This window comes from Struthio camelus, chromosome 17 (genome assembly GCF_040807025.1).
Source record: "Struthio camelus isolate bStrCam1 chromosome 17, bStrCam1.hap1, whole genome shotgun sequence".
Lineage (NCBI taxonomy): Eukaryota > Metazoa > Chordata > Aves > Struthioniformes > Struthionidae > Struthio > Struthio camelus.
Window position 1 is genome coordinate 16,014,062 of NC_090958.1, and position 20,122 is coordinate 16,034,183.

The window sequence follows — 20,122 nt, forward strand, 5'->3', positions numbered from 1 at the left end:
GGAGCGGCTGTGGGGGGGTGGGGCGGGGCCCTCTCCGCGCCCCCCCCTTCTCGCGAGATTCCACGCGCGCGCTAGGCCGGAAGCGGCGGCTGCCGGGAGCTGCACGTGGGGGGGTCGCCGCCGCCGCTGCCGCTGTTGGCACCGCCGCCATTATCATGGGCCGGGCGCGCCGCAGGCACAACTGGAAGGCGCGGCAGCCGCGGGGCTCCGCGCTCCCGCCACCCGCCTCCGCGGAGCCGCTGGAGCTGGAGCTGGAGCTGGGAGGTGCGGCGGCGGCCCCGGTACCGGCGGGCGGGCGGCGGGAGGGAGGGAGGGAGGGAGGCCGTGGCGGTGCGGATCCCCCTGTGCCGCTCGGGTGCCCCCTTCGCAGCCGTTATTTTCATTGTTGCAAAGGTTTATCGTTAAAATAGAACTGCTAGAATACTGTTATGCCTTTGCTATCTTTTTTTTTTTTCCCCCAGTGATAACTTAATTCGATTTATTCAATCGGGTATTATTTAAAACCACTTCGTTATATTCTTTTTATTATTAATAACCGTTTTATTACAGCAATAGTTATTTAAGCAATACTTATTTTCTTAACGGTTATTAACTTATAACAAATTGCTTTCTTATTTTCTTTGCGTTATTCAAATAACTTCGTTAAAATTATTTTTATCATCCTGTGCTTATTATTGAAACTTTATTAATATAAATTTCTGTTAGTAAAAGTTAATTATTTTCAGGGGGCAGCAGGAGGCAGTGAGGTCATGCTGAGGTGCGGAGTCCTGGCCTGCTCCAGTGCCCTTTGCTCCCAGGGGGACCTGAAAAAAAGGCGCAGGTTTCATAGCGTTACATAAGTCTAGGAGAAATACCCTAAAAGCACCGGAGCGTCGAGTGCCTCGTTTCATGTTCTTTTGGCCTTACTCGTAACATGCGGTTTGTTTTGGCTCGGGATGGGGGTCCTGTTTGTTTAAAACCGAGCTAAATCTAGTCAGGTTTGCAATAAGCGTGTTAAGCAATATGCTGAAAATAACCTACCTGGCATGGATGAATAATCAAACATGCTTTCTGATGAAGCGACGCTGAAAGGAGTCGATGGAAGTAATGCCCTGGTCCTGCCAGCAAAAAAAGCAAAGAAGAAAAAAGTAACAAGTCTTGTGCAACCACAGAAAAAGCCCCTAAGCAAGAAACAGAAGAAAAATTTGCAGAAAGTTTTAGAGCAGAAAGAAAAGAAAAAGCAGGTATGTTGTTTCTTGGTGGTAAAAATCTAGCTATGTAGCTTCTGCCATGACGAAATGAGTTTAATAATATTGGTGCCTAGAAAAGGTTGATGTTAGTAAGCATCTGCTGAGGCTTCCCTTGTGCTGTAACTCTCTGATATACGTGCTAGAGAGCGGTGCTGGGATGCGAGCTCTCAGAGGCGTCTCAAGGACATGTTGATGCTGAAGCTTAGGAGCTTTTGTTAGAACAGCATTAGCTGTTTCTTTTCTGCATGTTTTGGCAAAAACATGCAGCCACCCATGGTGTCCTGAGTGTAACTTCTAGTGGTGAAAAACGTTCCCCTCACCCTGACCTGCCCCTCTCGTTGCATCAGACTGTGCAGGAACTCATCATTTCTGGGCCCTGTTTCCTATTCTCCCTTTGACTTTGGTAAGACACTTAATCACCCTGGGTATCGCTTTCTCCTCTTTAAAGTAGGAATAATTCATAGGAAGAAGATTCTTGGCTGCTGGTACAGTGTGTTAGTGATAAAATTGGTGTATGCATTGTATCCTTTTTCCTTTTTTTTTTTTTTTTTTTTTTTTGCTTTTTTTCCTCTCAGTGTGTTAATTCTTTCTTACAAAATAAAAGAAATGAGCAGAGGTAGGAAAAACCTGATGTAAAGTTCAGTTCGTTGCTGTTGTGAGCATTGTATACGTGCAATGTATGTGCATTGTGAAATACCACACCAGCAAAGTAAATGGCATGATATTTTAAAAGCAAATAAGGTGTGAGAAGCGTGGCCCTGCTGCACAATACCAAGGTTAATGCGCTCTTAGCTGTGTGCTACTGCCAGTGCTTCTGTTTCATTTATTTTCAGCTCTTGTATATTCTCTTTCTGCAAATACAGTTCTTTTTTTTTCCCCTTGTAAATGCTTTTCAGCCAAAAGTCCTGTTCATTTTAGTGCTTGAATATGAGCTTTGACAAATGAACTCTTAAGAGACTTTTTCTGGAGGTAATTTAATATGGCCCTCCAGAGGCCAGGGCTCTGTCTTGTGTCCCGAGTGAGTTGAAAGGATGCTTCAGTCATTCCTGTTCTCAGTCCAATGTTTTAGTTCAAATCCATCTTCTTCCCTGTTTGTTGAGGGCTGCTGCTGAGCTGTTCATGGGAGCAGGGGAGGAGCAGGTCCATGTTTCTTCTCCCCTACTCTAGTGCAGGGCAGTAGTCTTCATCGGGGAGGAGAGAAGATGTTTCTGCCATCACAGCAACATTTGGCAGAGTTCAGCTTTTAAAGCTCAAGGGCTATTCTGGATATGAAACTGTTTGCTAGTGAGGATAATCCCTGATTTTGGTTGTTTTTCCCACATAGCGAGCTGAATTGCTGAGCAAGCTAAATGAGGTCCAGGCTTCCGAGGCAGAAATGAAGCTTCTGTACACAACTTCCAAACTGGGTGTTGGAGAACGAATGTATCAGACTAAAAGGTAAAAAGCATTGCTTTGAAAGGGTCCCCAGGTGTACTGCTGTGGTTGAAAAATAGGTTTCATCCTTCTTAGGTTTTTTGCTTAATTTTTCCATGTTCTTACTGCATACCTGTTCTTCATAATGGATTGATTTAAATAATCTGTATGTTTACCTGGTAATATGTTTGTTATTTTCTTGTTGTTTTTCTAAGGAGAGGTTGTTTTTTATCGTTTAAAATAACGTGGCCCTTTCTTTCGTAAGAGGGCAAGATGGGTGACGATTGTATGTGCATGCACTAATAAATTATGTTAACCTACGTAATTGGTAGAATAAATGTTTACTTTTTTGCTTTATTGGAAAACATTGACTGATGCAATCCATAATTTACTAGATCTGTCCAAATGAAACTCTGACTAGAAGTTGGAATACATTAAACTACAGGGATGGCTTTTTAAGGAATTAATAAATATCAGTATAGAGCGTGTTTAGATAAGAATACAGTTTGCATATCCAGCATGTTGCCAGGGAGAGATCATCTAGTTTGTTTTGATTGTTGCAGTTGCTGTATTCTAGATTGTAAAGGCAGTACAGATCCTCCTCTTGCAACTCTTTTTTTAATTCTGGTAGGTAGAGGGGAGTTCTCTTTCTTGGTTTAGCTTCCAGGGAAGTAGTTAACTGTACTGAACTACTTGAATACATGATAGTGTACCTGCAGAAGAGTCTACGCCTGTCCGAGGTTGGGCTCAATAGAATCACAGAACTGTTGGCTGGAAGGGACCTCTGTGGGTCATCAGGTCCAGTCTTTTGCTTGAATCATGACTCTTACAAACACAAAATTGGGTCAGCTGAGGCTTTACCTGGAAGAGCTGTGAAAACCTCCTCCCTTCCTTTGAGGAACAGCTTACCTTTACTTGAGTAAAACCCCGGTTCAGGCTCAGGCAGTGACTTTTAGTGATTTGACTTTTCTTTTTTTTTGTGTGGAAGAAGTGTCTGGTCTGAGGTCCTGGAGAATGTTGAACAAAACATAGCTTGCGTGTTGATGTTTTGTTCCAGGATGGTACAGGAGCCAGGGGCTGTTGCACCTGAGAAGATCAGGAGCATCAGTGGGGCAAATAAGAGAAGGCGCAGCTCAGATTCAGCATCAGAGCCTGAGGAGGAATGCAGTAGCTCTGAAGAGGAGAAGGAAGAGCAGAAAGAAGAAGCTGAAAAGGCTTCGGACAGCGCTTTGAATGCGGCTGAAAAGCTGGAGGAAAGCATTAAGAAGCCAGCGACTAATCAGCAGGCTGTTCCTAGTGCGACGGTTTGTCAGACAGCATCAAGCAAACCATCTTGCAAGCCTGCAGTTTTCATCCCTGTGGACAGGGCTCCTGAGATTCAGGTGAGGCTCTGTTAACAGTAAAGTGCCTGTCAAGGGGATTGGAAATTACAGCATCTTCTGTCAAATTAATTCACCGCAGACACTACAGCATTATCTTGTGTCTGTTACTAATACTAGTGGCGCTACAGCAATGTGCATTTATGGTGCTGGTTCTGGGAAATTGTACAAGTGTGAGCTTTAAGCTTGTCTGATCTGTGCAGAAGGAAAATTTGTTTTTTTATGACCTAAGTATTTAGCTTTAAATGTATAATTTATTAGCAGTCTTTTACCCTTCTTCATTGAAAATCTTGTGAAGTTGCTTTTGGTTCTCAATTACTGTATACATTCATCAGGATAGTTTTACTCCATTTGATGTATGCAGAGTCAAAAAGAGGAAAATCTCTGCTCATGTTTGAACAAACAAGGCTGAGTTTTGAAATAGGTTTTTGTTTGACGTACTGTATTAATAAAGTCAAGAGACTCTGAAGCTTCACAAATTAAAGCGTACACCTTGACAGCTACTTTCTGAGAAGTTGTTTTCCTTAGTCTAGTTCTTGGATATAACAGTGTGATGTTAGCTGGCTTAGAACTTTTCAAGCCACAGCGCTTGCAGAATTCCTGTTCACAGTTTTTATAAACTGACACAGATTTCAATCCTGGTGGAAAAACAGAAAAGGAGTGGAGACAGAACAGTGCAAGTGAAAATGTGTATGTTGTTTTTAATTAGGAAGCAAGACTAAAGCTTCCAATTCTTGCTGAAGAGCAATCCATCATGGAAGCCATTAATGAGAATCCCATTGTCATCATATGTGGAGAAACGGGAAGTGGTAAAACCACTCAAGTACCTCAGTTTCTGTATGAAGCGGGCTATACCAGGTATGAGTCTTCCTTTATGTGCAGTAAGTGTGATTACAGAAATTCAAGCGAGCTCAGTCGCTTCTGATTTTATTCTGAAATGACTGAACTGAACTTGCTTTTCTCTTTGTAGTGGTAGTGGCCCTGTTGAACGGGTTTATAAAAAATCTGAAAGAAACAAAGATTATGCTTGTAGCTGCAAAAGTTTCTTCACATAAGTAGCGTTTTAAAACCTCTATGGTAAAATTTTGCTTCAGAGTCGCTGTTGCGCCCTTCAGAGGGGCATTATTGCCTGCCCACAGCACGTAAAGAGTTTAACCTCTGCTTACAGAGGTTTATTTTACCTTTGCAAGAAAATATGCATGTTTCTTAAGAACCCTTTAAAAACAGCATGGCTGATTTGATGCTATTGTTTATATTGACAAGCTTGGGCAGCACATAAGACGCTTTATTCTGAGCTGTAATAAGGTGCCTCCACCTCCTGTACTGCTGATTCCCCAGCCCGAGTTTCTTCTGAAATGAACCAAATTGTCAGAAGGCTGCCTAGGGGGATTGGAGTTCAGTAAAAAACTGAAACTAAAGAGAAAACATCTGAGGGGGAAAAAAAATGACTTTGCATATATCTTGATTGCAATGTACATATAATACAAGGGTGATTCCAAAGCTTCCCGTTTTCCTTCTAACTCTAACTGAAAACTTAACGATAATGATAACTGAAAACTAAGTGATAATGTTGCCTTCAGAGCCATTGTGCAGAAATCATGGTGTCCTCTTCCTACTTGTTTCTCTCAAACAAACAGTGTTCCTCCCACTTCTCTTTCCTAGTTCAAACGGTGCTATTGGGATCACAGAGCCTCGACGTGTGGCTGCAGTGTCCATGTCTCAGCGGGTTGCTAAGGAAATGAACTTGTCGCACAGGTGAGGGGGAGGGAAAAAAAAAAAAAAAAGAAAAGCTGGGACCTTGCTGGGAAGGTAACACTGAGATGCATTGTGTATGCGATGGACTGAAATGGAGATTTACGTACTGCCTGTCCTGTCTCTGGCGAAGAACTGTAGGAAGTTAACTTATAATCCCCCTCCCCGCCCCACCGGGTTGTCTATGAAAAAAACACGTAGACCTGGTGCTACTGATGGTTGTAAGTTAGAGCTTTGTGGAGGTGGTTTGAGGGAAGCAGTCCTAATTTGTGTCTCTATGAGAAAGTGTCCCACAATAGTGAAAAGATTCAAACTGAAATTCCTCTGCGTCCCAGCTTCTAGCGTTTTGTGTACGCTAGGCCCTGGGGAGTCGATTATGTACTTTTCCTTGTGTTGGTATCAGGTCTTGATTTTAATTAGGTTAAAGACTGCTTCCTGATGTTATCTTGATTCTTCCTTACAGAGTTGTTTCATATCAAATACGGTATGAAGGAAATGTGACAGATAAAACACAAATCAAGTTCATGACTGATGGTGTGCTGCTGAAAGAAATTCAGAAGGTAAGTTGCTGTCCTCAGTGATATTAAAAAGGAAAGTCTTTTGTATAGCTAGAAAGAAACGCCAGTCAGTTTGCATTGCTTTGTTAGCAGCCTTTCAAAGCGAATCCACTTTCAGCATTGAAGGTGTATTTCATGTTAACCTTTTATATTCCTTGTCTCGGTCTCTAAACGTTGGGTTTTCTTGCTCTGTAAAACAAGAGCAAGGAAGAGAGTCTCAGGAACTAGGCTGCTTCATGTAGGCTTTGGGATTCGAGTCAGTGATAGGCTGCTTGTTTCGTGTAGGATTGTATGCCTGTCTCTTAGCTCCTCACTGCCTTAGTTACCTGCCACAGTCAGTTAGCAGGAGGATAAACATGTTAAACTGTGCTCAAATACATGCGAGATGCTACAGCCATGAGGATCAGGGTGGAATCAGTGTTTGTGTAGCTATAGATTGTCATGACTTAGACAACCTTGGATGAGACCTCATGTGCTGAAACCTCTGATCTTTTCTCTCTCTCTTCTCAGGACTTTCTGCTTTCAAAGTACAAAGTAGTTATTATTGATGAAGCCCATGAGAGAAGTATGTACACAGATATCTTGATAGGCCTCTTGTCTCGCATTGTGCCTCTTCGTGAAAAGGTAAGAGAAGCAAGAGTAGCTGCGTGGCCTGGCAGTGTTTTCAGTGTTAGAAGTGGGCAGACTGGGGAAGGGGATGTGAGACAGTTAGACAAGAAAAGGCTTTGTGCGAGGAGGGAGAGGGACTCTGGTGTGGAAGTCAATGCGAATGTGATGGAAAACAGTAAAATAGCACAGACACAGATAACGCATGTTTGTCTTTCCATGTGATAGAAGAAGCACAGCACCTACAAAAAGGGTAAAAATAGTACACGTCAGTACCTAGAGATCATTTTCCGGGCAATATTCAATTAATTTCCAGACTTACAGTGCCACAAGACACTGGTAAAGATTTAAAACTAGCAGCTTGCCAGAAAGTGAGGTGCTTACTGTTACACTGGAATAAGCCAGCTAATAACAGTGATGAGGAGGAGACTTCCTGACATCCTGGCAGACAGCTTGAAGCGTTTAGTCCTGACAGGTGCTGGAAGTAGGATTGGTGGACTGTGTGACAGTTCTTGTTATCTGTTTTTGTTTCACTTATGGGTGCGTGTGTGTATAATGCACAGAGATGGGAGAGTTCAGTGGTTTACAGGCATATGTGTTTTAAGACAGGTAGCGTTTGAAGCTCTCTGCGTATCCGCTGTCACTTGACGTGGTGCTTTTACTGTGCTACCTTTTGAGCATATTGGGGCAGAATACTTGTATGCAGACCTGCTAAAACAGTAGTGGGTTTGTGTGCTGTGTAGCTTAGCTGCTATATGCTTTCAGGCACAGAATAACACAGCACATCTGTGTTCCTGCAGAAAGGGCTACCGTTGAAGCTGATCATCATGTCAGCTACGCTTCGTGTTGAAGATTTCACTGAGAACAAGAGGCTGTTTTCTGCGGTACCTCCTGTTATTCAGGTATCATTCCTCTTACTAGGATCCAAGTCTGTTGTAATGGCTGAAATACAGTGAGGGCATTCTTTACGAAATAAAATTGGGGCACGCTAATCTTTCCCGTTGGTGCTGAAATCTTGCAGCTATCAGTTTAAAAGTAGTTATTTTGTTTGGATTGTTTTTTCTTTTGGGTGTTTTTCTCTCCGTAAAAATGGAGAGAAATAAAATATCAGGAAAACTTTGCCTGGCAGGAACTGAGTTATCTTGAAAGACTGGAAATTACAGCTTGGGAGAACTAGAAGCCTCAAACTGAGATGATGATCTGAAAGAGAAAAAAGTTTCGTTTCTAGTTTGGTTTCACAGTGTTCAGGATGGACAACACTGACTTCTGTGGGTCCAGTGGTTTTTAGGTTACTAGAAATAAGAGCTGAACAGAACGCTGGATGAGTTTCCTGTTTCTCCCGTGAAAGCTGCAATGATTGTGCTGGGTTATACAGCACTATCTGTTTCTTGTTGTTTCCTGTCTAGGTAGATGCAAGGCAATTCCCTGTAACTATTCACTTCAACAAGAAAACCCCTCTAGATGACTATAGTGGGGAGTGTTTCAGAAAAGTGTGTAAAATCCATCGAATGTTACCCCCAGGTAAGGTCGTTGCAGAGAACCTCTCAGATTCTTTACGCTTAACGTGTGGGTTTGTGGTTGTGGATGTGTGTGTGTGTGGGGGGGGTCGTTTGTCTTGTTTTTTTTGTTTGTTTGTTTTTGTTTTTTTGGAACTGAGATGTTGGACCGTAATGATATATTATGTACTTTTACTTGGAAGGCTTTTGTTGTGCAAATTAGCCTTCGCTTAAATCATCGTTCTGTTAGTATGTCTCTTGAGGGAGTAGCAGGAGACAAGTGCAGACAAAGACTCTGTTCCTCCTTTTTACTTGGCATATATTTGACCTGTCTTATCAAGAATGAGTTCTGAAGCTTTCCAAGATGAAATAACTGTGCTAAGGTTTAGAGTAATCTCTTCTCTTGCAGGTGGGATTTTGGTGTTTTTAACAGGACAGGCGGAAGTTCACTCACTCTGTAGAAGGCTAAGGAAAGCTTTTCCATTCCAAAAAAATAACACTGCAGGTAACGCTACAGAATAAAGGACTGTTAAAGTTGGAATTCATCTCACCAACAAGTTAACTTGCTTTGCACCTAAAGAAACCTTAAAAACCAAGAGTGGGGAAAGGGCTTAATATAGATGATTTTGATAACCGATTGTTCTGTTTGTGCTGATTTGAGTTCAGGGCAAAAGGCTTTTACATATGATGCCTTCTGGTTCCCTGGAATCCATTGCATTTCTTCAGTCGTTCTGTTGATTGAGTTACAAGTGGAAGTACTGCTGCTTTTTTGGAGACTGTTTGTTTTTAGGATAGTGGAATTTTCCAAAATGTCTTTAGAAAGTTAGAAAATTAAATTCTGATATAGCCAGCTAATCCTCTCCTAAATCTCAAGACGTACAGTTCTTGAAACCTCAAGACGTATAGTTCTTGTGTGTATTGCTGTCAATACTCAGTCATTGTATGATTCCTAAACCGAGCCTGAACGTTAAACTTCTGGGTCATCCCTTTCCTCAACATGACTGTTGGCTTTTTTGCATACTGTGACACTTTTTGAATCCCAAGCAAGATTGCGTGGATCTCATGCAAAGAGCATGACCAGGCTTCCGCACTCGCTACGGAGGAGAACGCGCTGAGCTAACAAGAATTCCACTTGCTGTTTCTGTAGGAGATGATGACAAAGAAGAATCAGTGGAAGAAATCAGAAAATTTAAGAAATCCAGGAAAAGGAAGAAAGCTATGGTAATGTGTGATGGCTAGAATTCCACCAAGAGACAGGAAGGAGCAGGTACCTCCCTGCAAAGCAGTACTCCTTGGTAGCTGTGTTTCTCTCCAGGCTCTGTTCTAGATGTGCACAAAGCCTTGTGTCCTACGTATGTCCCCTTCAGGGAATACAGGGAATATATCCCTTCAGGGATGTGTGTAGGTCAGCGCCATCCTGAAATGTCTTGAGACACAGGCAAAGCAGGATGATTTAAAATGATTTAAAATCTATAATTTATTTTTAAGCTCCAAGAATATTTTCATCTCCCTTTTGTCCAAGGAGGAAGTACTAGTTTTTGCTTTCACCATTTTCTGGTGGGGAAAAATAAAATGTTTTTCAAGGGATCATTTCTTCAGTGGAATTCTCCAGTGTTTAGAAGGAACATCTTTATCTACACCGGTAACTTTGCATTATGAGCAGCAGAGCACTGAAATGCGTCCGTGGGCATTACAGGCAGGAGACTGATTTCAGTTAAGTCCTAACCGATAAAACTTTAATGGAAGGAGTTCTAGACTTGCTGGCTCCAGGATTGCTCTCGCCTCACCATTAGTTATCCAAAATTTAGACTGACGTGTCTTTGAGTGAGAATAGTGTTTGGCTTCTGACCAAGTCCTGCGTGAAATCTGTTAGCAGGAAATTACGATGTTATGGATATAATGTTTGACATCGGATCCTGGTAGCTGAAGTGGCTTCAAGTAAAGGACAATTGTGGGGAAGAGTAAAAATCCCTATGGAAAGAACTGGCTCTGCACAAAATGCTGGGTTTTTCCTCCCCGACTCTCACAGTTACCAAATGTTGAATTAGCATCTCAGCCTTGAAGTATAAATGAACTCACTCGTTCCCTTTGTCACCTTCATGTCAGCAAAAGTTTGGGATAAGCACTCAGGTTTGCTTTTAAAGCAATAGGAATTGTTGATCGTGTCTGTTACATAAGACACGAAAGGCTTTTAATGCTTTGTGCTTTTCTTTCCTGTCTTCTTCAGACACTCCCTAAAATTGATCTGGACAATTACTCTGTCATACCAGTGGATGAAGGGGATGAAGACAGAGATGCTGAAACTGATGATGACATTGCAGGATCTGATCTTGACCTTGATTTAGGAGATGCAGACTCGGAAGAAGGTTTGGCACTTATGAAATAGCAATTGCATATCTACCGTCGCCTGGGAAATGCGTGACACAAGATAGCTGTCCTTTGCTAAACTGGCATGACAGCACATCACACCTGTGTAATGGAAAAACTATTAAGGTTTTCCATTTTCAGCTGTATACCAAATACTTTGTTGCTGATTTGAAATGAGGTTGGGTCTGTGAAGACGTCGTGGTTCAGCCTTGCAAGTTGACTTACTGTGTATTTAAGAATACTGTTTTGTTTCTTTACAGATGAGAAATCAGATTCTTCCCTTCCACTCTGTGTGCTCCCTCTCTATTCTTTACTAGCACCGGAGAAACAAGCAAAGGTAAAGGATTTGTTGATGCAAGAATGTGACCTTTATTGATATGTGGCTGTGTTGTTTGTTAAGCCACATGTGTGTTGTGAGTTAAAATTTGCGTCTCGGAACGTCCATCAGTGGCTGGACTGAATGGGCCAATGGGCAAACAGGGGTGCGATCAGAGCAGGCCTTGCTTGGGCCGTGTTGTCCCTAATGTGCCAGTTCAGCAAGCTGGAAGACATGAAAGACTGCAGTCCTGTAGCATGTTAAATGTAGTCACAGCCATGGGGCCTGCCAGGATCCTACTGCTATGCAGCAGCACTTGCAGATTCTTATGTTCCCTCTTAGGACCTCAGAGGTGACAGCAGTGTCTGAATATGAGTAGTCATTGGTGTATGAACCGCGTGGAAGGTGCGTGCTGTGCATGTTTCTCTGAGGGATTAACTGAGCTGAATAGAGAGCTCCAGAGCTGGAGGCAAAGAATATAAGTTTTTGACTTGGTTTTATTTCACTTGCTGTACTGTACGTGTTGTAATCTTTGTAACCCCTGTGAATTGACTGTCTCTTTTCCCTTACTGACAATGCATTGCACGTGCCTATCTGTTTGCTGTAGGTATTCAGGCCTCCTCCTGCAGGAACGAGACTGTGTGTTGTAGCCACCAATGTGGCTGAAACGTCACTTACCATCCCTGGCATCAAATACGTGGTTGACTGTGGAAAGGTCAAGAAACGTTTTTACGACAAAATTACTGGGGTTTCATCTTTCAGAGTCACCTGGACATCTCAAGCTTCGGCTAACCAGCGGGCAGGTCGCGCTGGCCGGACTGAACCAGGGCACTGTTACAGGTTAGCTAGCTGCCATGAGGAGGGTTAGGAGAACGAGAAGCCCGGCAAGTGTCCCTGTGAATTTGATAGCTTCTCTTGTCCTACTGCCTTTAGTTGTTCCTACTGCCCTACTTTCACAGGGCACTAGTGCTACTTAAAACATTTTGTTTTTCTCTGTTCTTAATCTAAATAGAAGAGGTGAAGCTGAACGCAAACTGACACGCATGGTGCAAGTTTGGCAGTTAGGCTCCTCAGAGGCTGTCTCCTCCTTAAACCCCTGATTTTGGTGGCCAGATTGGCATGGCTTTCTAAGTTGTTTTTTTTTGTGAATAAGGTAGTATGCCTGAACTATGCAAATAGTTACGTGGTGATGTAAGTAGTATCCCACAGCTGCCTATTTTCTGGCCAGTTTTGGATGAATATCTATTGAGTTAAGATTTCTTTTAAGTTTCTGAGCAGCACTTCTGTTCTACTAGGTTATATTCTTCAGCGGTCTTCATGGACTTTGAGCAATTTTCTGCTCCAGAAATAACAAAGAGACCAGTAGAAGACTTGATCCTGCAAATGAAGGCATTGAACATAGAAAAGGTGAAGTGTAAAACTGGTTTTGTGCCGCGGCACTTACTAAAATGCTTGTCCATAGGAACCAGAAGCAAACATAAATTTGTCCTTTATTCTCACTGCTTGAGGCTGTGTCTTGTGTTAGAAATGAGGGTCCTGGGACTAGGTTTTGATTCTGCAAATTGCAGAAATTGCTGTGAATTACATCAGACGTTAATAGACTTTGCAGCTTCCTCTCTTCTGGCTCAGGTAATGGAGCCTTCTCATCAGATTCTTACTAATTAAAAATCAGCAAAGTAACAATCCTGTAGTTTAGAGGGAGGGACAAAATGGATCCCTACTTTTTAAGAAAGAATGGAGGCTATTTTTATACTGAAGAAGCAAGAAGAGCCGAAGTTGCGTGCATGTGTTTAACTTCACAGACCTTCCTTCAGGTTCTAGAATTGCATGAGAAATAGTCATCCTTCCCCTGACGAAGCAGAGATTATGTTTTGGAGATAGTTGAGCACCTGCAGAGACAGAAATAGTTAGGAGTTAGACCGTAGAGCAGCCTCACCTAGGCGGTGGCAGTTAAGAGTGACACTGGTATTCCTGTTTCCTAAGTATTTTGTTTCCTCCCATGATCTGTCCTTTCCTCTTGTTCCTGGGAAACTTTCTAAATGTTTTTGTTTGGCATACATAGTCAAACGAGAGGTTTACACTCCGCGGACTTCTTACTGCATTCAGACTCTGCTCTTCAGCAAGAGCCATGTCAGTGATGCACTGACAGACGTTTCATCTTGACGTCTCTAGGTAATCAACTTCCCATTCCCAACGCCGCCTCCAGCGGAAGCACTTGCAGCAGCTGAGGAATTGCTGATAGCCCTGGGTGCCTTGAAGGAGCCCCCGACGACAGGAAGGTAACGGTGTCTGTGGTCTCCCACAGCGATAAAGCACCAGTTACCAAGGCAGTGAGCGCTGCTTTCCCACCCACTCACGTTTCCATTGCATCTTTCACTTCTGAGAATGTGCCTTTCAGTACAGACTGGCATCGTTATAACAGCCTTTAGTTCACCCGTGTTTGTTTCCCTGGTCTGAGCCTCAATGTGTGTTTAATTCTGGAATATGCTTCTGTCAGAACCATTAGGGCACAGCTATTCTGGAATACGTGCCTTTCTGCACAGGGTTACAGTGAAAAGGGTAAGAAGTGCCGCGGTGTTCTGTTGTGTGCTGGCCTGAGGAGTTAGAAGATGCTGTTTGGCAGCTGTGCTGCTCTGCCAGGAACCAGAAAGCTGCTGGTCCTGCAGCCCAAGAGGGTCTCCGGGCTTTCGTAGCCACTGGAACAGACCGAGGACTGGGCAGGGAAAGGCAGCGCTAGGAGCGCTCCATGCAGGGCAGGTGGGAGTTGCATGTAACAAAAGCAGAGATAAATCCAAAAGAAATGAATTGGGCTGCCGAAACCAGAAACCCAAACTTGTATTAAAGCAGAAGTTACTTTACTGCATGACTTTTCTCATTCTCCTCCTCCAGGCTGAAGGAGCAGCAGGCAGCGAAGCTGAGTTGCCCTATTACTCCCTTGGGCAGAGTAATGGCCACTTTTCCTGTAGCCCCCCGCTATGCAAAGATGCTGGCGTTAAGTAGGCAGCACGACTGCCTGCCATACACCGTTACCATAGTGTCTGCAATGACTGTCCGGGAGCTTTTTGAAGAATTTGACAGGTGAGTAAACTAGCCTGAGATCTTATTTATAGGACACACGACCTGGTCACAGCACAGTGATAAGGCAGTGCTGACTCCTGACTCTGCGGTGGCACTGAGCTTTTCTGAAGCTTGTTTTTAAACTTGCCTCTCTTGCTTTGAGGCCGTTCTGTGTGTAAGCACGATACTGATTGATGCTGTGTTTCATGTTTCTTTCAGACCAGCAGTAAGTGAGGAAGAGACGGCGAAGCTAAAGGGGAAGAAAGGGAAGCTTTTACAGATGCAAAGGATCTGGGCTGGGCAAGGGCTGATGCAAAAGCTGGGAGACCTCATGGTGATGTTAGGTATTACAGCGAGCAGTTTCCCTGTACTTGTCATTTCCATTCTGTTCTCCTCCCTGTGACCCTGAGCTATTGGCTTTACATAACCAAAGTCATCCCCCTGCTGTAGGGCTAAGTCTAGTGGAATGTTTTCTAAGCTGTTCTCCAGGCAGCCTCCAAGCATCCCAAGCTAACAAACAACCCTGAACGTGTGGGAGCTGTGGTATGTCCGTGTGGGCCTGTGACAGTATTGCCCCACAGTTTAATGCTGTGCTCGGAAAACTCCTGATCTACTAAGTCTTTTGTCTTCTCCACCTGACTGATCACTTACAGGAGCAGTGGGGGCCTGTGAATATGCAGGGTGTACTCCTAAATTCTGTGAAGAAAATGGGCTACGATACAAAGCCATGCTGGAAATCAGGCGCTTGCGAGGGCAGCTGACAACAGCAGGTAAAAGCCTGTGGGTTTTGAGAGGAATTGCTGTTTTTTGTCTTCCTTCAGGGGGCAGCAAATCAGCTGGACTGTTTGTTGAAACATTTTCTTTCCATCAAATGTTAACTCCCTTTTTTCTTCTCCCCTCAGTTAACTCAATCTGTTCTGATGCCGGCCTCTACGTTGATCCAAAAATGAAGCCCCCAACAGAAGCTCAAGCGACTTACTTGAGACAGATTGTGTTGGCAGGGCTGGGGGATCACGTTGCCCGAAGGGTTCAGGCAGAGGAACTCCTGGATGACAAGTGGAAAAATGCTTACAAGGTAAGCAGCTTGATTTGACTGAACTCCTCTTCCCTCATGTCTGTGCGTCAGGGAGACGCTCCGGTGCAAAGCCCGGACTTCTGGCTGGATACGGCACTGGGGCTGTGCGCGCTGGCTTTCTCTACGCAGAATTGAAAGTCTCCCATGTTGCAGTTTCCCAGTCCTCATGTAGGAATTGTTACAAAAGAGCTAGGAAGTGCAGTTAGTGCATCTTGGAAAGCTCTTGATGTCTCCAGAGAGGTGAAGCAGAAAAGGATGGTGTTATTAAGACCTCTAACACTTATGGAAACAATATAAATGTACAGCTCGGAGAGGCTGAAATTTGATGCAGTCAAGGAATTGGATTGCCAGTAACTTGTCTTACTTTGCTTGAATCCCCTATGCTCTCCTTAAAGACTGCTCTCCTGGACGAACCGGTGTTCATCCATCCAAGCTCGATTCTCTTCAAACAACTCCCAGAGTTTGTGGTGTACCAAGAAATTGTTGAGACTACAAAGTTATATATGAAAGGTAACACTGCGGTGGTCCGTGCTCGTTCTGCAGATATGGTTAGGAATTTGGAAGTGCCTTAACAGAACATTTCTCTTGCTGCTGGTGTCCTAGCACAAACCTGTATTCTCCTTTACAGAGTGGTATAGCCTCTTGGGATTTGGATCCTTAACATTCCTAGAGTTTAACCTGGGAAAAATGGGCCCAGTGTATTCCTCCCCTTTCCCTAGTAAAATATGCTGGAGCAAAGCTGGACTTCTGAAACAGCTGCTCTGCACCAGCCCGGTCAGCAGTAGCTGCCCTTCAACCATGGCACAAGCAATAGAAATTAAATCCGTGCAGCTGACTTTAAAAATAACCCATAAATAACTCTTGCCTCTGGGGAGATGAGAGCCTGATTGTGTGCTTTACTCTTAGGACTGTTGACTCATGGCTGGCTCTTGGCAGCAGGACTTCATTTTGCAGCATGTTTTCCCTTTCTAAGGTGTGTCTGCCGTCGAACCTGAGTGGATTCCTGTTCTGTTGCCGCCTTACTGCCACTTTGGAAAACCCCTGGAAAATCCTCCTCCATCTTACTGCTCCGAAACAGGCAGAATTCGATGCCACAGGCCAAGTGTCTTTTGTAAGTTTCTTGAAACACCTCTCAGCCCAAAAGCTGCTCTTCAGTTATTGTAACGCTATTTAACAATACTGTCAACAACACCAGAGAGGTTGAGCTCAGTTTGGACTGTTCAAAGTGCTTAACAGTGGTTTGAGTAGGTCCATGGGATTCACAGCGTTTAAATACCAGCACCTTCCGATTGGCATGGCTGTTTTAAGCCCGCGTCTTCCCGCTGTTGTGAAGGAGCGAGGCCGTCCGGGTGATGGCAGTTACTTCTCCAGTTCTCTTAGCACCTTATTGTCACATCTCACTTGGAAAGTTAGCCTCCTCTTTGACTGCTTAGGAGACTGTGTGATCTTTCTTTCCAGATCGAGTTAACTGGCAGCTGCCTGCTGTAGAAGTTGATTATCCAGAAGGTATTGATCGCTATAAATACTTTGCCAGGTTCCTGCTTGAAGGAAAGGTAAGCATATTCCAGCTGCCTCACTTCCTTGACATTAACAATAGGTTTTTAGACCAGTTTCTAGAGGAGGCGAGCCTTGTGGCTGCTTTCTTTGGGTGCCCATTCCTGATAACTACCCAGTGAGTTCAGGAGTTTGCCCCATTTGATGGGGGAGGGAAGACCTCTCTAAAGTATGAAATGGCCTGGAAGTCGGCATTTGGGTGAGAGGAGAGAGACGTGAATAAAGTCCCGTTTTCCTAAAGGAAACGAAGAACGGCTATAACTTGGGTCTTTGTCCATTGTGAGAGACAGAAGTCATCTGGCAAGCTAGGCAGGACAAGACTTGTATGGGGCCATAGAAGAGAGAGAGATGATGATGGGGAATATGGGACTGAAATCTATAGGAGCCTATGTTCATCAATGTTTGTTTGCACAGGACAATTCATTTACCTTGTTCATTATATACTCAGTCTAACAAATCTTCCAGGTCATTGAGAAGTTGGCTTCTTACAGCCAGTGTCTGCTGTCCAGTCCTCTCATAATGCTGAAGACGTGGTCCAAGTAAGTTGTTAAAAAGAAACTTAATTTGTTGTCGCTGCTGAATATTTTTAATGCCCTTTTTAAAAAAAAAAAAAAAAAAAAGAAAAGAAAGAAATTCAGTCCTGGGGAGGGTATTCTACATAATGACCTAAGTTGTTGTGGGGAGAGGAAAATTGTTTGTTCTTACCAAGAAAAATTCTGTCCCAAGAGAATTGGCTTATTTTAAGGGCAAATATGGAAGCGCACGTGCAACCCACTAGTCACACTGACCATTGTGGGCTAAATCTGTACAGATAAATTGCTCACATATTTAAGTAACTGTTTTTCTTATTTGTCATTGCGATTGGCCAGTCATGCTTTTTCTTTGGAAACTTTTTTTTTAAACACATTCACCCATTTTTTTTTTCTGGTGCTTTTAATGACATTTATAGAACTGTGACCCTCAAAAGGAGTCAACTGTTGCCTCTCATGTTCTTTCCTGTGTTGCCCTCTCTTGTTTACCATAGTAAGTTTTGTCTGTGAGTTTTCTATGAGTTTTCATGGAGCTGATAGGTGCAAGAATTTTGAAAGACTTTGCTAAATGTCGCTGAGGTCACAAACATTACACTACAGTTACAAGGGTTTTCCTTTTTTTGGTCAGTTAAGAGCTCAGCATGAGACCTGTGGATTCCTTCTTGCTTTACTTTGTGCTGTGCTGTTTTGTGTAGTTCTGTTTCCCCGCATGAGCTAGTTTATCAGTGTCTCTTTGTGCCATCGACAATGAGAGTAATCTGCTACTTTTCCTTTAACAAAAAAGTGGTGGGGCCATAAACGACTTCTAGTGAACTTTTCTAAGCTAATGACACGTTCCTGTATCCAAAGGTCATGTGTTTTTACACATCTGCATTTAGTCTCTTAACAGTATAAGAGTTTGCATTGAGAGTGGTAGGCTGAAAGCTGTGACGTACTTCTTTGCGAAGTTGAGCTAATGAACGTTGCTTTGTTGCACCATTTTATTTTGGACTTATTTAGGCTTCAGCCCCGAACAGAAACCCTCCTGCAGGCTCTGGTTGCAGAAAACTGTGATAATCGTGATGCTTTGCTGGCTGCATGGAAGAAGAATCCGAAGTGTGAGTGTCCTGCTTGATTAGTCATTTCGGTGGGGGCTTTGTGGTGTCTCAAGCACAGTTGATATTTTTGAAGTATAATTAAAAAGGTGGTCTGTTTTACTTCACATACTCCATATATTTGTTGCTTTTGTACTGGAGTCAGTGCTGTGTGACTGGCTTTTGTGAAGGACTGTGGAGCTTCCTGTCCTTTACAAAGCAGCATTTTCTTTGTATGTGAGAAATTTTCTTGTAGTTCTGTCCAAAGTTAGATTGTTTTGGTTTGGGTTTTTAAAAGACTGGATTCTATGATGGTGCTGTCAGTGGATACAGGAAAAATTCAATGTCAGGTAAAATTCATTTTTATCGATATTAGGGTACCAGAATTATCAGAGTTCACTTATAGAAGCAGCAGCAAAGTGTTAAAAATTTCTCCAAACAGGATTGCAGTGATAGCTTTAATGGTATTTCTTCCATACTTGATACCTCTATATCTGCATATAGCTGTCAAAACTCAGACACAGTCGTAGTGACAGAAAGGTGGTTTTTACTCTCGGCAAGACTTGCCTTCATTCCCCAGCCTGCGTGTGAGCAGGCTGATGCCTTTTGACCTCGTCTTTCCTGCAGCCTGCTCCAGTCCTTGACTCCTCCTGGAGCTGCCTGATGGTTCCTCTCTTTCGTTCCAGACTTGCTCTCCGCCTATTGTCAGTGGATCCCTGAAGTTATGCATGATGATCTAGCCAAGAAGTGGCCACCTGTAGCACTGTGAAGTGTCTGACCTCTCTTCTCTGGGGCGCCTTTTCTCCAAGATGCTTTGAGGGCTAGGGTCTCCTTGGAACAAAAATGGACTTGCTAACTGTTAGCACGTACCTTTTAATAAGTGAACTGGTTGTTACTCAGTGTCTTTTGGGAAGCCCTCTGTATTCTCAGAAGCCTTACCAGCTGTTTCACTGGTATTTTGTAATATTAATGTTTGGATAATTTTATCCATTGTATTTTATTAATTATTTGTTACTGAAGTTTCTCTCTGGACTATATTAGTCGAATGGACTATGCTATGCATGTAGAGGTCTTGGTCTGCACAGGAGAAATATTTTCTATGTGGGATGGTGTAATAAACAGAATTCTAGACCTGTCTGGACTCTTCCTCGCGTGTGACCGCAGCTCCGAAGTCAGGCTAAACCTTTGGTCCCAACATTTCTTTTCCTGCTTCCCCCTCTAGGAATGTGTCATTGGATCACAGTACCCATGGGCCTTGCCTTCACTACTGTAATTTTTTTGAATCTCCCCTCTTGCGTGGTCCATTCCTTCCTCTGCTATTTTTGCAGCACACTTGCCCATCCCTAAAGTAGGATGGGGAGAATTCCTCTCCCTTCTGTATGTAACTTATTTGTGTGTAGTCTTTGAAGCCAGATGACTAAAAAACTGCTTTGGGGTGGCCTTCCCTCCTCCCAGCCACCCACGAGTGTGTTCTGCCTTTTCTCATTTGCTGTGTCAGTGTGCTTGCATTTGTGCAGTGCAAAGCTCTCTCTGGGAAAAGTAGGAATGAGAGCAGGGCATGTACAAGAGATGCCCTCTTTCCGTAAACACAAAATGCTATTATTTCTAAATGCTTTAGGCAACAGGTGTTAGCTAGGAAAGAAGCCTTAAGACGTAAACAAGCGGGGGGGGGGGCCAGATAGATCTTTTAGAGGTAAAAGAGCTGGTGGAGATGGCGC

At 43.4% G+C, this 20,122-nt stretch overlaps 1 protein-coding gene across 2 annotated transcripts; it reads left to right on the plus strand.

The window, feature by feature from the left end:
- The first annotated feature begins 62 nt into the window (after positions 1-62).
- DHX37 (DEAH-box helicase 37) lies at positions 63-19,535 on the plus strand. 2 transcript variants are annotated; one of them, XM_068911110.1, is made up of 27 exons: positions 63-264; positions 1,060-1,223; positions 2,554-2,666; positions 3,700-4,024; positions 4,731-4,879; positions 5,684-5,776; positions 6,237-6,333; positions 6,841-6,954; positions 7,737-7,838; positions 8,343-8,457; positions 8,842-8,937; positions 9,580-9,653; positions 10,660-10,798; positions 11,060-11,136; positions 11,723-11,955; positions 12,411-12,522; positions 13,288-13,394; positions 14,005-14,193; positions 14,392-14,516; positions 14,826-14,942; positions 15,075-15,247; positions 15,643-15,757; positions 16,221-16,358; positions 16,706-16,800; positions 17,267-17,340; positions 18,331-18,428; positions 19,091-19,535. In XM_068911110.1, exons 1-27 carry the CDS (start codon positions 156-158, stop codon positions 19,171-19,173), a joined length of 3,426 nt encoding a protein of 1,141 aa, XP_068767211.1. In that variant the 5' UTR covers positions 63-155; the 3' UTR covers positions 19,174-19,535. The 2 variants fall into 2 exon arrangements, with proteins under 2 accessions (XP_068767211.1, XP_068767210.1); XM_068911109.1 differs by having other exon boundaries at positions 79-263; positions 1,053-1,223.
- The last annotated feature ends 587 nt before the right edge of the window (positions 19,536-20,122 follow it).

Excerpts from the sequence above, each read along its gene's own strand:
- DHX37 (XM_068911109.1), top strand. The coding sequence starts at position 156 with ATGGGCCGGGCGCGCCGCAGGCACAACTGGAAGGCGCGGCAGCCGCGG. Across the intron at positions 8,458-8,841 it reads CCATCGAATGTTACCCCCAG|GTGGGATTTTGGTGTTTTTA; the intron begins GTAAGGTCGTTG and ends CTTCTCTTGCAG. Across the intron at positions 11,137-11,722 it reads CACCGGAGAAACAAGCAAAG|GTATTCAGGCCTCCTCCTGC; the intron begins GTAAAGGATTTG and ends TGTTTGCTGTAG.